General features: G+C 44.2%; 1 protein-coding gene across 21 annotated transcripts in view; it reads right to left on the reverse strand.

Annotated features, from left to right (window-relative positions):
- The window catches only part of FBRSL1 (fibrosin like 1), a 717,289-nt gene that overhangs the window by 506,491 nt on the left and 197,361 nt on the right, over positions 1–13,437 (reverse strand). For all 21 annotated transcript variants that reach the window (XM_065568032.1, XM_065568038.1, XM_065568033.1 and 18 more), the window contains exon 2: positions 6,066–6,266. In XM_065568032.1, coding sequence (XP_065424104.1) covers positions 6,066–6,266 — 201 coding nt within the window. The remainder of the gene's footprint in view (positions 1–6,065; positions 6,267–13,437) is intronic.

Below are 13,437 nucleotides of genomic sequence, written 5' to 3' on the forward strand. Positions count from 1 at the left end.
GGGGATTTCAGCTTCCTAGATGGTCCCAACCCAACCCCACTCATAAGCACTACACCCACACACCAAGATGTGAATGAAACCTCTTTTTCTCTAGTCAGCTTCTTGTGACACCTTCTCACCCACTTTAAATGGTGGGAGTAAAAGAGAAGGAAGAGGTGAAAAATGGTAGTCTCCATGCTGAGCAGCATATAAACAAACATTCAACACAATACGCTACTTCTGACTCACCTGGCCACAACGCTTGTGGCTAGCTAACTTTTAGCAGCACCAACTCTTTTCTCTTAACTTGTTTTTGGCAGTGTGATGCAGCAGCACAATAGACCAGCACAACTCTGGGCTGCATACAGAGTGCCACTGGGTCACGATGCTTGGCACAACAGCAGCTACATTAACTGCACTCAGTTCTGGGCACTTCACTTCCAGACAGAGACTAGAAAGCTGGAAGGATTTCAGCAGAAAAAGAAAGCAGCAAAAAGTGTCAGAGGGAGAGACAGACGGATTTAGAAGGAAAAGAGAAATATACATAGTTCGGCTAAGGGACAGCTAAGGAGATAACAGAATAAAAATCCTTTAGGGCACTGCAAGGGGGTATAACCTAGACTAACGTAACAAAAAATAAAGATGGACAGTTTTCAGATTAAATATCAGGAATCTTTCTTAGAGGAGATCTCTTCTCTTGGGTTATGGAACAGCCTCTCAAGATGAGTAATGCAAGCCGCAATGGTGACCACGTTTCTCATGCTTCACCCAATCTTATTTTAAAATATAGTGTAGGGGAGGAACCGGCACTCGCAGGAGGATGGGCTAGATGGCTTGACAGATCTTATTAATTTCCAGCATCTTTGGTTGTAGTGCAGAGGACTTCCCCACGCCCATAAGCAGGGATACAGATGGATGTGGTTTGAGAGAGAGCAGAAGCTGGGAAGAAAAGAAAATAGAAACAAGTTTTCTTTTTGTGGGTGGAGCTGCCTGTATCCAGCTTTTGGGGAAGAAGGTGCTGCTGTGTGAGGGCTCTAGCCCCGTTCAAAGTTTGTCGTATTTTTGGACAATCCCTCATTTCTTTAGCTATCCCTGATGCTGTAGTATGCTTCCCAAAGACGACTTCATCACCAGTCAGAGAGCAACAGTTCTGACATAGCTGTCTTAAACCAACAAACAACAAGGAGTCCAGTGGCACCTTAAAGACTAACAGATTTATTTGGGCATAAGCTTTCGCGGGTAAAAACCCACTTCTTACCCACGAAAGCTTATGCCCAAATGAATCTGTTAGTCTTTAAGGTACCATCAGACTCCCTGTTGTTTTTGTGGATACAGACTAACACGGCTACCCCCGATACTTAAACCAACATGTTGATGCATCATACCTGCTATGAATGCAGTAGCAAAAAAACTTCGAGGGGGGGTGGGGAAAGACGGCGACAGAGCAGACTAGAACAAATCCACAGCCATGTAAATCTTTGGCTAATTATCTATAACTATGTCATAAAAAATGCCCACAATGCCCTGCATTCTCTCTCTATGGTTACTGCAGGATGTAAAAGCTTTTAAACCACTTCACATATGGTTGGAGCAATGGTCTGGAAAAGATAGATTCTCTCTACCAGCTCCCCTTTCTCTATATCCCAAAGTGAAAAAAGAACAAAATAATCAGAGGTAAATAGGAATTTGGACATTTACTTTGCTGAAAAAAGAGTGAAGTATTAATCTAATTTCCTAAACAAACCAGACAACCTGGCACTCAAATCAGCTTACCACTTTGCACCTCTCTACAAGGATTAGCAGAGTGCCATAATTATAATGCCCAATTTGATTTATTAAAGGAGGCTTCACAGAAAGGATGACAATTCAATAGCTTAGTAGAGAGAAGAGATGAGAGAGAGTGTGAGGCTTCAAGTAGAGCAGCAGTGTCTTAAATAAAAACATTCGTCAATACAATTAGTGTTAGTTAGAGTAAATTTACCAAATTAGGGGCGAGCACAGACTGGAACCTCAGATGCTAACCATCCCAAAAACCTGGGAAAATTTAGATCAACCCCATTATTTCTAGAGTGGACTTGAAACATAACAGCCCTGAACTTGGAGGATATTAGACCAGGGCATGAATTTCATGGCTATAAAAAACATGCAAAAAAGAAAGCAGGGTTATAAAAAAAAGCATAATTGAATATAAATTTCAAAAAGCTTGTGCTAAGAGAGAAATGGTTTTACCTGTTACACCTGAGTACAGCACAGTTCATCTAATCGAGTCATTAACAACCAGGAAGACTACAGATGATATCTGCAATAAGCACTTATCTCTATAGCCTTAAATACTGGTGTGCACCATATTGAGAATACACTGAACTCTGAACATGACTTGCTCCAACAGGCTAATTGTGCTTTAATGGGTCACTCATCACAGGTTTTGTTTTACTCTCTCCATGTAACCTCCCTGCCCTCTACAGAAGCTTGTTACTTCTACCTGCAGAGAAGCAGGAGAGACTATGCAGACAATAAGAACAGGAGTACTTGTGGCACCTTAGAGACTAACAAATTTATTAGAGCATAAGCTTTCGTGGGCTACAGCCCACTTCTTCGGATGTATATAGAATGGAACATATATTGAGGAGATATATATACACACATACAAAGAGCATGAACAGGTGGGAGTTGTCTTACCAACTCTGAGAGGCCAATTAAGTAAGAGAAAAAAACTTTTGAAGTGATAATCAAGATAGCCCTGTACAGACAGTTTGATAAGAAGTGTGAGAATACTTACAAGGGGAGATAGATTCAATGTTTGTAATGGCTCAGCCATTCCCAGGCCTTATTCAATCCTAAATTGATTGTATCTAGTTTGATTGAATAAATTTGTTAGTCTCTAAGGTGCCACAAGTACTCCTGTTCTTTTTGCGGATACAGACTAATACGGCTGCTACTCTGAAACCTGTCATTATGCAGATAATGAACCAAGAAAAGATGTAGAAATAATGGGGGAGGGAGGGTTTGGAATATGAGAAATGCTACTGTAGCCAGAAGAAAATACAGGTAACTTTTGATATGTCTTCATTATTCATGATGTACTGAGGGAAATTAAGTATTAGGCAAATTCAGGCAGCAGAATGTAATTACTCAAACTGGAATTTGGCCAGGACACCAAGGTCTTTTACCCTTGTGGTTGCTAGGAAAGTGTCATGAGATCCTTAGGGGCCACAAGTGTTGGAAACTTTGGTTTTACATTTCATCTAAAAGATGGCAACTCCAACAGTACATTCTCCAGTACATCGTGCAGGGACATTGGTTCATTACTGACTCAGAGGGATGAGTGATACCTACTGAATCACTGCCTCATTCCCTGCAGCATTTTGGATAAATGCCTAGTGGATTTCAGGTATGAGTGAATTTACCTAAACAACAATGAACTGATAGAATTTTAGATTAGGTCTCAAAGAACAGTCTGGTTTATGCAGTTTTAACCCGCGAGTGAATATTTTCTAAGCTGCCACCCAAATGAATGTTTAGCAGAAACATCTCTGCAGCATTAATATGGTTAGACTGAAGAGACCAGTAAAAGAGAGCTAGCTTTGGCCATAATATCACAGTTTTTGCACTCCTTTTCTACAAACATCTGAACAAAGTGTTTTAATGACACAAATATTCACAGAAAGCAGATTTCAAATGTAAAATGCACGTATCTATGGAAAATGAAGTTTAAATTCACACGTTAAGCATTTGCATTGGACACGACTGCACGACTGCACACCCCCAACTGGGGAATCAAAACAATATTATGTGACTAATCTGAGCAATCATAAATAAGTCACTCAGCTCAAATTTTATATATGAATGAATCCTAGAAACAAAGCGTTTGTGATAGCTTCGGAGAGTTTTCAAAATCTCCAAAAAACCCAAAACCATTGCCAATCTGACTGGAGGAAATTGATTTGCAACCAAAATGTCCACAAGCAGAAAAATGAAGCTAGATTTGTCAGATAAGTCATTTATTGTGAATATTTTCCTCATCCCTAATAGCAATCCATTTTCAAAATCAAAACACAAACAGAAAAGACGCCAGAGTGATTAACCATCAGAGCAGATTGCAAGGTAAACTCTCTGCAGGGCCGCCCAGAGGATTCATGGGGTCTGGGGCAAAGCAAATTCGGGGGCCTCTTCCATAGAAAAAAGTTGCAATACTATATTCTCGTGGGGGCCCCTGTGGGGCCCGGGTCAAATTGCCCCACTTTCCCCTCCCCTCCCCCCGTCCCCCCCCCGAGCAGCCCTGACTCTCTGTCACTAAGGCCATGTCCACACTAGCACTTATGTCGGCAAAACTCTTGTCACTCAGGGGTGTGAAAACACACACACACACCCCAAGGAACTAAGTGCTAGTGTATCTTGCCGATATAGCTACCACCGCTCATTAAGCTGGTTTTAGTATGTTAACAGGAGAGCTCTGTCCTGTCAGCACAACGCAGCTACATGAGCTGTATCAATACGACTGTGCCGCTGTAAGCTTGTAAGTGTAGACATGACCTTAGAGTCTAAGGGCTTGTCTTCACTACCCGCCTGGATCGGCGGGTAGAAATCGATCTCTTGGGGATCGAATTATCGCGTCTCGTTGGGATGTGATAATCGATCCCCGAATCGACGCGCGTGCTCCACCAGCCCAGGTAGGAGTAAGCGCCGTCGATGGGGGAGCCGCGGCGGTCGATTTGCCGCCATACTCACAGCGGGGTAAGTCGGCTCGGACACGTCGAATTCAGCTAGCGTAGCTGAATTTGCGTATCTTAAATCGATTCCCCTCCCGCCACACACACACACAGTGTAGACCTAGCCTAACTCAAGATTCGGTGCAATGTCTTTCTAAAAGATATGCTTAAGTTCAACCACAAGTTACTGGGCTCAACGCAGAAACCACTGGATAAAGTTCTGTGGCGTGCGTAATGTGGGAGATCAGATTCCATGACCATAATGATCCTTAAAAATCTAGAATTCAATTAAAAATACTTACAATGACCACAGAATCTAAACTTTTGTTGTCATCTGAGACACATGCAAAATCCCCACCCATAGAAGGGAAGGCTTGTCCTGCTTATTTGAATAAGCTCCTTTCTCTCTATGAGCTGACAGGTGAAAACATTATCTACTACAGTACAGTTGCAAATACTTTTTAATTGCACATATACTTCTTAGCTTGGTAAGGACAAATATGTTGGTCACCCTGCTAATTTCCATTTGGCGCTAGGTAACAGGTACTTAGCAAGTGCTTGCTCTTAGATATACTCTGCTGTGCTATGTGGATTTCAAGCCCCTAACAAATCTCTCAGTTGAGCTGCAGTAAGTGATAAACGGCCTGCCAACCCCTTGTGCCTTTCCTTCTTCACCTCCCTGGCTATAAAAACACACACACTGGTTCAGACAAGAGCTTTTGAGGCCATGTTCCTCATGCTTGTGGCATTCAAGGTGACTATGACAGCTAGACCACCACTACTAGACCGTATTAATGCATCGCCTAGTTTCCAATGCACAAGGAAGGTGTATGCGGCATGGGAAGGAAGGGACAAACCCTTTCTTCTGTCTCTATTTTCATTTCTTAACTCCTATAATGCTCCCATCAGTCTTAATTCACTGTTTGGCAGGATGCAGAGGAACTTGATTCATGATGTGCACGTTGGTGTCACGTTTGCCAAGCCCCAGATATCCATTAACAACCCTGCATTCCCCAATCCTAGGCACCAGTGGAGAGGACAGTTGGATCACACCAATGGAGATGACTGGATCACAGTCTAACATGCACACTGCGTTTGTGTCACTTACTGTGCGAGTTACCACACTTTGCTGGAGATGCAGAACTACAGGGTAGTTTGCCTCTCTCACGGTGCACTTGGTTTTTCATTTTAACCAATGGAATTTCCTACCACTCGTGTCTACTCACTTGACTAGAATCCATGCAGGAGACATTACAGCGCCTAGTACAATTAGCCAGGAGATTTTTAAACAGACGCATTAACAGCTTCCACCCAGGAGAAAGAAGACAACAGCCTATACTAGGACACAGTCACTTCAGAGGCAAAGAATTCCCCTACCTGCTTGGATATCTTCAAGGGGTGTTTCTTCTTCACCCTCTCTTTGCCTCGTTCAGTCTCTCTCTCAGAGCTCCCGGCATCATTATTATGGCCATTTTCACTGGGCTCAGCGGACACGTAGTTTTCGGATTCTCGTGGTTTCTTTCCTGGATGCCTCTCCCATTTTTCCTTTCGCTCCTGAGGCTTTAAGGACATGTCCTTCTGTGGAGAGGGAAAAAATAAAAAGTAAAACCTTTAAGCTCTTTGCAGTAAGGACTAGAATTTACTATATGTTTGCACAGCACCTAGCACAATGGGGTCCAACCTGCCCTTAGGTTCTAAAGCAATCTAAATGTCAAATAAAAAAATAAAATAGGACTTTCTTTTAAGAGAGAAGCTGAAAATGAGCAATCTATTCCTATGCAATACAAACAAATATTCCATTCAAGTGGATGAATTTTCTCCAGGCTATGTGGGAAACAACTTCAGAGAACTAGTTATGACAACTGGTTCCCTACTGACTAATTCAAAAGCCACACTTCATTCATAAGCACCCAAACATCTGAGAAGCAAGCTCTGTAAGGTTTGCTCAGCACTAAGGGTTCTGTATCATAGCCAGTGACATATTAACCTCTGAATTGAATAAGGCATAGAGACCCTGATTCAGAAAAGCACCCTTGTTGGGGAAAGAAGTTTGCCAAATGCATATGTGCTTTCCTGAATAGGGATGCTAAAGTCAAAGGGATTTAAATGTGTGGTTCAAGTTAAGCAAGTGCGTAAGTGCCTTCCTGAATCAGAGCCAGAATGCATACTTTGAAGGTAAAACATTGAAGACACTGGTATGGTGTGTAATAAAACAAAGTCAACATAGAAATATCAAGAGCAGAAAAAAGGATACATTACAGTACATTTGTGAAGAACATAATTTAGTGGGGTTAAAGAAAAAGGCACTTCAAAGAATGTAATAAAGTTGACTATGGGAAAAAAATATGCAAAAACACACATCGAAAAATGTACTGCAAAGAACTGGCTATTACAAGAAACAACATAAAAAAATACTCCATAGTTGTGGCTATCTAATTCTAGACAGCTAGATTTTTGCCACACCTTTTGTGAAACCACCCAAGCGTCGAAGACTAAACTCTCTCAAATGCTTTGCAGACTCACCATCCCTATTAATTTTTCATATGAGCTAACTGAATGAGATTAGGAGATGCATTAAAACCACTACTAATCATGACTTGTCAACTTCAGACAGTTAAACTTTGCTTCTTTTTAAATCCTCAGCCACCCCTTCTGACTCAGTCACAATCACTTCATCAACATTCATATCCTGTGTGAATGGAGTTCACAATAGCGCACCCATTCATTTTGGCCTACACACACCTTCAATGCAGCAAGAGTTACATCAGCCTCCTATGTGTTGAAACCCAAAGCACCACACCAAAGGATGCACTGGGAATTGGGACAAAATGCCCTGCTGGCTGCTCTACACTATTTTTTCCCTCTTTTAATTTGCAGATTGGGCTTCTAAGTATGCATCATGCTGTTTCCATTTCAAATCATTCACCACTTACAGTTTTCTTTCCTTCTACAGTTAGATGATGCACTGACATTCTAGTGAGATGCATAAACATAGGAGTTTGAATCTGGTTCATAACAACAACAAAAAGTGCGGGGAGGGGACCAGTGGGACAATTAATTTTCTATCCTCAGCTAAGTCGACACTCAATTGTTACACAGCCAAATCACTGTATAGTTTAGCATAAGGTTGTTTAAGGGGCTAGCAGCATCTCCTTAACACACACACACACCCACACCCACACACACACCCACACACACCACTAAAGAGCACGTTGTAAAGAATCAACAATGTCCCTTAGAAGTGCAGAGCAAAATGGACTCTGGTACTGCCTGCTAAACCTGTAAGTAGGAAGAGAGCCACAGGAAAATGGTTGCTCTCTGTAAATGCTAAAATTAGGAACTTATCTGGGGTTTTCAGTTTGAAGATCTCTCTCTAAAGCAACAGTTTGCGGTGCCACTTAGAGAAGGTCACAGCCTCTCACTTGCCGGGATGTTGCTAAGCCAGAAAATGACTTTTTAAGCTCCGATAACTAATCAGAAAGTAACATAACTGGAAATTACATTGCCCTGCTAGTCAACTGATGCTCAAATAGCCATGTAAAATAGTAAACAAAAAACACTGGAAACTTGTCTGGTTCCAATTTTTAGTATGAATTTATGGGGAGATTTTGTAAGGCAGTAATGGCAGTTAGGCACTGCCATTAGAATACCCCCCCTCCCACCCACCCCGTGTTCAGATCATATTCACTGACAAGTTCTGTTAGGTTTACAAAACTTTCCCGTACACTTAGACTGGTGTCATGTCATGAACGGTTTCATGCAAAGTTCACTGCTTGGAAGTTCACAGTTTTGTTTGGAGATTTGAGGTTTGTTCCATCACAGAAGTGAGAGTGAAATGAATTCAGGGGATGCCATCACAACTGGATCAAAGCCAAAGAAATAATACATTTGTTTCTAGCGCCCCAGCCTCAAAGTATTTTACAAATGTTAATGACTGAAGATGCCCTACGCCCTGTGATTAAGGTTATTGCTTATATTTTCCTCATAAGGAAACTGACTTTTAAAGGGATTGAGTGGCTCACCCAAAGTCTCAGAGCACATGTGGCAGAGCCAAGGAAAGACCTCAGACCTCTCAGCCACAAGCCAGGACTACAGCCCCACTCTTCCTCCCTGAGAATATTTGTACATAACCTGGGAAGTGAAACTGTGTGCAAAGGATTGTGGGATTTGGGTCACAGGACCATTTCCAGCTATTGTGTGCCACAGAAAATAAACGATATGGGGTTGGGGATTGTGGGGAAGGGGACAAGTGCCCATGGGGAGACCTGAGGGATCCCCATTTCTGCCTCCCCCCATTCCCTGCTGTCCCACTGCATCCCAGCTTACCAGCCCCCAATGAAGAGTCTCTGTCCCTCATAGTGTGACAGTGTATCCCATAAGGCTTTATGGGGGGGGTGCTTATAAATGTATGTATGACATAACTGGAATATGTTTTGTGCTGCCTGTGCCATGTAATATATCTCCGTAAAGGTTATGGTCTACTATATCTATTCATCCTATCTGTACACATATATCATTTTCTACTTGAGGTTAAGAATATGGGCTGTATACTTGCTTGGTTTCTAAGTATGCTTTGTGAGGCATTTGATCAGTTTCTTTAGGAAGGAATTTGCAAGGTTAAGTACCTGATCAGGAAGCCCTTGGGGAACAATGCATCTTGGAATGCTCCAATCCACATAAGAAGTCTTCCTGGAGACATACAAGATACCATGTGGACAATGGCTTCGGTCTGTAAAGACTGAGTCATGCAGGGACATGTGACTTGCCCAGGTGACTCTAAAACTCCATCTTGAAGCTGGACTTTGCATAGGAGGGGAGTCTCCACCCACAAGAGAAAGTCTATTTAAACCTGTGGGAGACCCCTCCATTTGGTCTTCAGCTGGCTAAAGAAGGAGCCTCTCCAACCCCCCCCCCCCTCCAGGATACTTGAAGGAAACTGGAACAAAGGAGAGGTTTCAGAGTAGAAGCCGTGTTAGTCTGTATCCGCAAAAAGAAGAACAGGAGTACTTGTGGCACCTTAGAGACTAACAAATTTATTAGAGCATAAGCTTTCGTGGACTACAGCCCACTTCTTCGGATGCATATAGAATGGAACATATATTGAGGAGATATATATACACACACATACATATAGCCCAGCTATAACCTTTCCCTCAGGGTTCACAATGCACAGGCTGAGAAACCCTGCTGCACAGGAAGACACAAGCCCTGTCCAGAAGAGTTTATCATTTATTTAAGTAAGGATGCGTATGCATCCGTGCTCGAGTGTAGGTGATTGTTGCCATGGGCGGCCCGTAATGGAAGTTGGGGGAGGCTAAACCGCCCCAAACCTCATCCCGGCCAATTTGGGGTCTCTGGAAAAACCTCCCCCCCACCATGGTGCCCGGGCCATGGCAGGGGCACAGACAGAGCTTTCCCGGTTTTGGGGCCACAGCGGGGCGGAAAGGAGCGAACAGGGGCGAGGCCTCGGGAGAAGAGGCAGAACAGGGGCGGGACAGAATGGGGGTGGGGCCGTGGGCGGAAAGGGGCAGAGCTGTGGGGGAAGGGGTGGAATGGGGTGGCACCGAGAGCTCGATCCCAGCTGATGCTGAGCTCTCAGCCCCCCTTGTGGCCCTGACCGAGCTCTCAAACCCCCACCCTCCACCCCAACCAGGGCCACGGGGCAGGGGCTGAGAGCAGCAAGCAGGGGTGGGGCCTCGGCTCAAAGAGGCGGGGCAGGGGGCGAGCGTCCCGAGGCAGAAGCTTCACCCACCGCCCACGATTATCGCAGCGCCTGGTGCATACCAAATGTACCCTGGATCACCACAATGGACTCTATGCAAAGATGCACTTTCATTCTACTGCTAGTAAGCAGTGCTTCTCGGTGGCTGCAGTGCACAATACCAATGTTCCATTGGTCTGTAGTGGCTGCCTATTGGCTTCTGGATTGAATTTCAGGTGCTGGCTTGGATCCAGAATATAGATCCTCAATAGCTTGGGACATTCCCACCTGAGAAGTTACCTCTCGCCTTGTGCCACACTGCAGCCACCATGAGAAGGAGCTGGTGATAAAACATTACCCACACGTGGCTCTTGGGTTTGGAACCAGACCCTTTCTCCCTGGTCTAAAAGAGCTCATGTCTATTAACCTTCATGTCATGCTGCAAGGCGCATCTATTTGCTCTGGCTGTTGCAGAGAGATGTCTTGATGGGGTTCAGGGCTACCTGAAGGAGAGTTGTTCTGCTGGGGAGTGAGTTTTGCTGGTTATTGTGACCGGGGGGGGGGGGGGGGGGGGGGAGAGGAATGGAGGAAGTAACCTATTTACTATTTCTGTTCCTGTAAATGTGTGTGAGGGGTGCTGAGGGATTTGGATTCTATATAAATCTACATACGTATATAGGCTAATGCTTCACTGTATATGCCATTTTATTATATCTTTATGACAATTACATGGGGGTGGGAGGGCAAACACACTGGAGATTTAGGCACAGCGGACACGTGTTCTCTGTTTGATCAGGAAAGAACAATCAGCCCTAGAGGTCCTTGGCTCTGAAACTCAGGGTACGTCTTCACTTACCGGAGGGTCCGGCGGTAAGCAATCGATGTTCTGGGATCGATCCCGGAAGTGCTCGCCGTCGACGCCGGTACTCCAGCTCGCCGAGAGGAGTACGCGGCATCGACGGGGGAGCCTCCCTGCCGCATCTGGACCCGCGGTAAGTTCGGACTAAGGTACTTCGAATTCAGCTACGTTATTAACGTAGCTGAATTTGCGTACCTTAGTCTGAAGTGGGGGCTTAGTGGGGACCAGGCCTCACATCCACAGCTTTCCGGGGGCCAGAGTTATCACCGCATGTTTGCTCAACCCAGGCTCAAACTTTCCCTTAATCCTCCCAGTTTATCCTGCACGTTGAGATTTCAGACAGTGTAAGAAGGGCAAGGGCTAGAAATATCCATCACAGGAGAGGACTCTCTGGGAGCCGGAGGAGAAATAAAAGCAACACAGTTAGAGGGAAAACATCCAGCATGCTGTGGTCGAGAAGACAGAATGATTCTTAGTTTTAACTAAAGAGAAATGCCCTTATCTTTCAAACAGCATTTAACACTACTAGGGCCAGGCCTATACTGCAAAGTTTTGGCAGCATAGCTATGATGGCTAGGAGTGGGGAAAAAAAAAAACCCCCCACCTTCCTAGAGGTATAATAGCTAATGTTGTTTGGGGGGAGGTGATGAAGCTACGCGGGCAGAAGAATTCCATCTGCCAGCTTTCACTACGTCTACACAAGGAAGCTGCCAGCATAACTATACTGGCCAAGGTTCTATAGTGTAGAAAAGTCCTCGCTTTCATAGATGGCAAAGTTAAAGTCCTGCATGGTTCATCTAACTCTGAGGTAGAGATGGCAGGAGGTTGCAAATATTAAAAGCAAAGCCAATAGCTAATTACATTCCATTATCACCAGAATGCCCCCCCCCCCAGTTCCTAAGACAACGGTTCCCAAACTTTTTGACTGCACAACCCCATTTTGAGAAATATTGATTCCCACGACCCTATAATGACATCACTAGACTCACAGCTACAGGCTGAATCAAATGCTGTGCCTCCACAGGCCTCCAACAAAAATACGGGCTTTACAAAATGGCCTCCTCCATGCTGCATGACCTCATACGTATGGTGCATGGCATTTTGTAGAGCAGGTCTGGATGTGTTTGAATTTGGGTTGTCTATTCAATTGGGATCGCGACCCACCTGCTGATGACATGACCCCACTTGGGGTTGAGACCTACAGTTTGGGAACCACTTCCTTAAGAGATCATGTAGACCCATTTATCAAAAGGGAAAGGGGCCTGCAGGATCTCTCTCCACCATCACCTCCCAGGCTCTGCATTACAGCAGTTACTGCTTTGGCTGGGGAACACGGAACACTGGCTCCATCGGTCAAAGAAGAGTGATTACTTGAGAGAAATGTGAAAAACTGCTCCCTTCTACAACTGAGCCTATTTATGTCTATACAGTGTCCCCACAGCCCGGCAGACCAGGGAGCAAAGAACTGGTCACCAGCCCTAAGCACCACATGCCCTTCTGTTAGGGTTGTCACTCAACTAGTCAGCCAGTCTGTCAGGTCTGTTTTTGAAAAATGCTGGGGGGAACTACTGGTCCCCAGATATGAATTATATCACTCTCTCTCTCTCTCTTAGGTATTTCTAATGCTGCGATCTCTGTGGAAACTAAGCACTGTATTACAATATACACTGCATGTTACTCATTATTGTTATAACTTAGTATTTATGAGCTTTCTAAGTGTACAGAGCACTTTACAAATGCATAGAAGATGAGGTCTCTACCAAGAGAAGCCTACAATCCATTTCAGATGGATAAAAGTAATACAGGAGCGATCCATTCAAATGGAAAATATTGGCAAGGAGATTTACATGAGGCTATATGAAAGCAGGGCCCTTGGCAGACAAGACGGGAGAGATTGTTCCAAGAACAGCCGCCAACATAAAAGATGATGTGAAGCCAACAGGGAGAGGAGATGAAGGGAGTAATAAGGACAGAGCAAGGGGGAGGAATGTAAGGTATGAGGGGGAGGTAACTAAAACAGAGATTTAGCCTGGAGTGTGATTATGTAGAGCCTTGAAGGTGGGGACAATGAGCTGAAGCTTGGTGTGATAAAAGAGAAAATGAATGAAGGGAATGAAGATGGAAGTAATATGTTTAGAGCAGTAAAAGAGGAAGAGATTTTTGAAAGCCCTGCTTCGGACAGACTGCAA

Source organism: Chrysemys picta, chromosome 15 (assembly GCF_011386835.1).
Source record: "Chrysemys picta bellii isolate R12L10 chromosome 15, ASM1138683v2, whole genome shotgun sequence".
In the NCBI taxonomy this organism is placed as follows: Eukaryota; Metazoa; Chordata; order Testudines; family Emydidae; genus Chrysemys; species Chrysemys picta.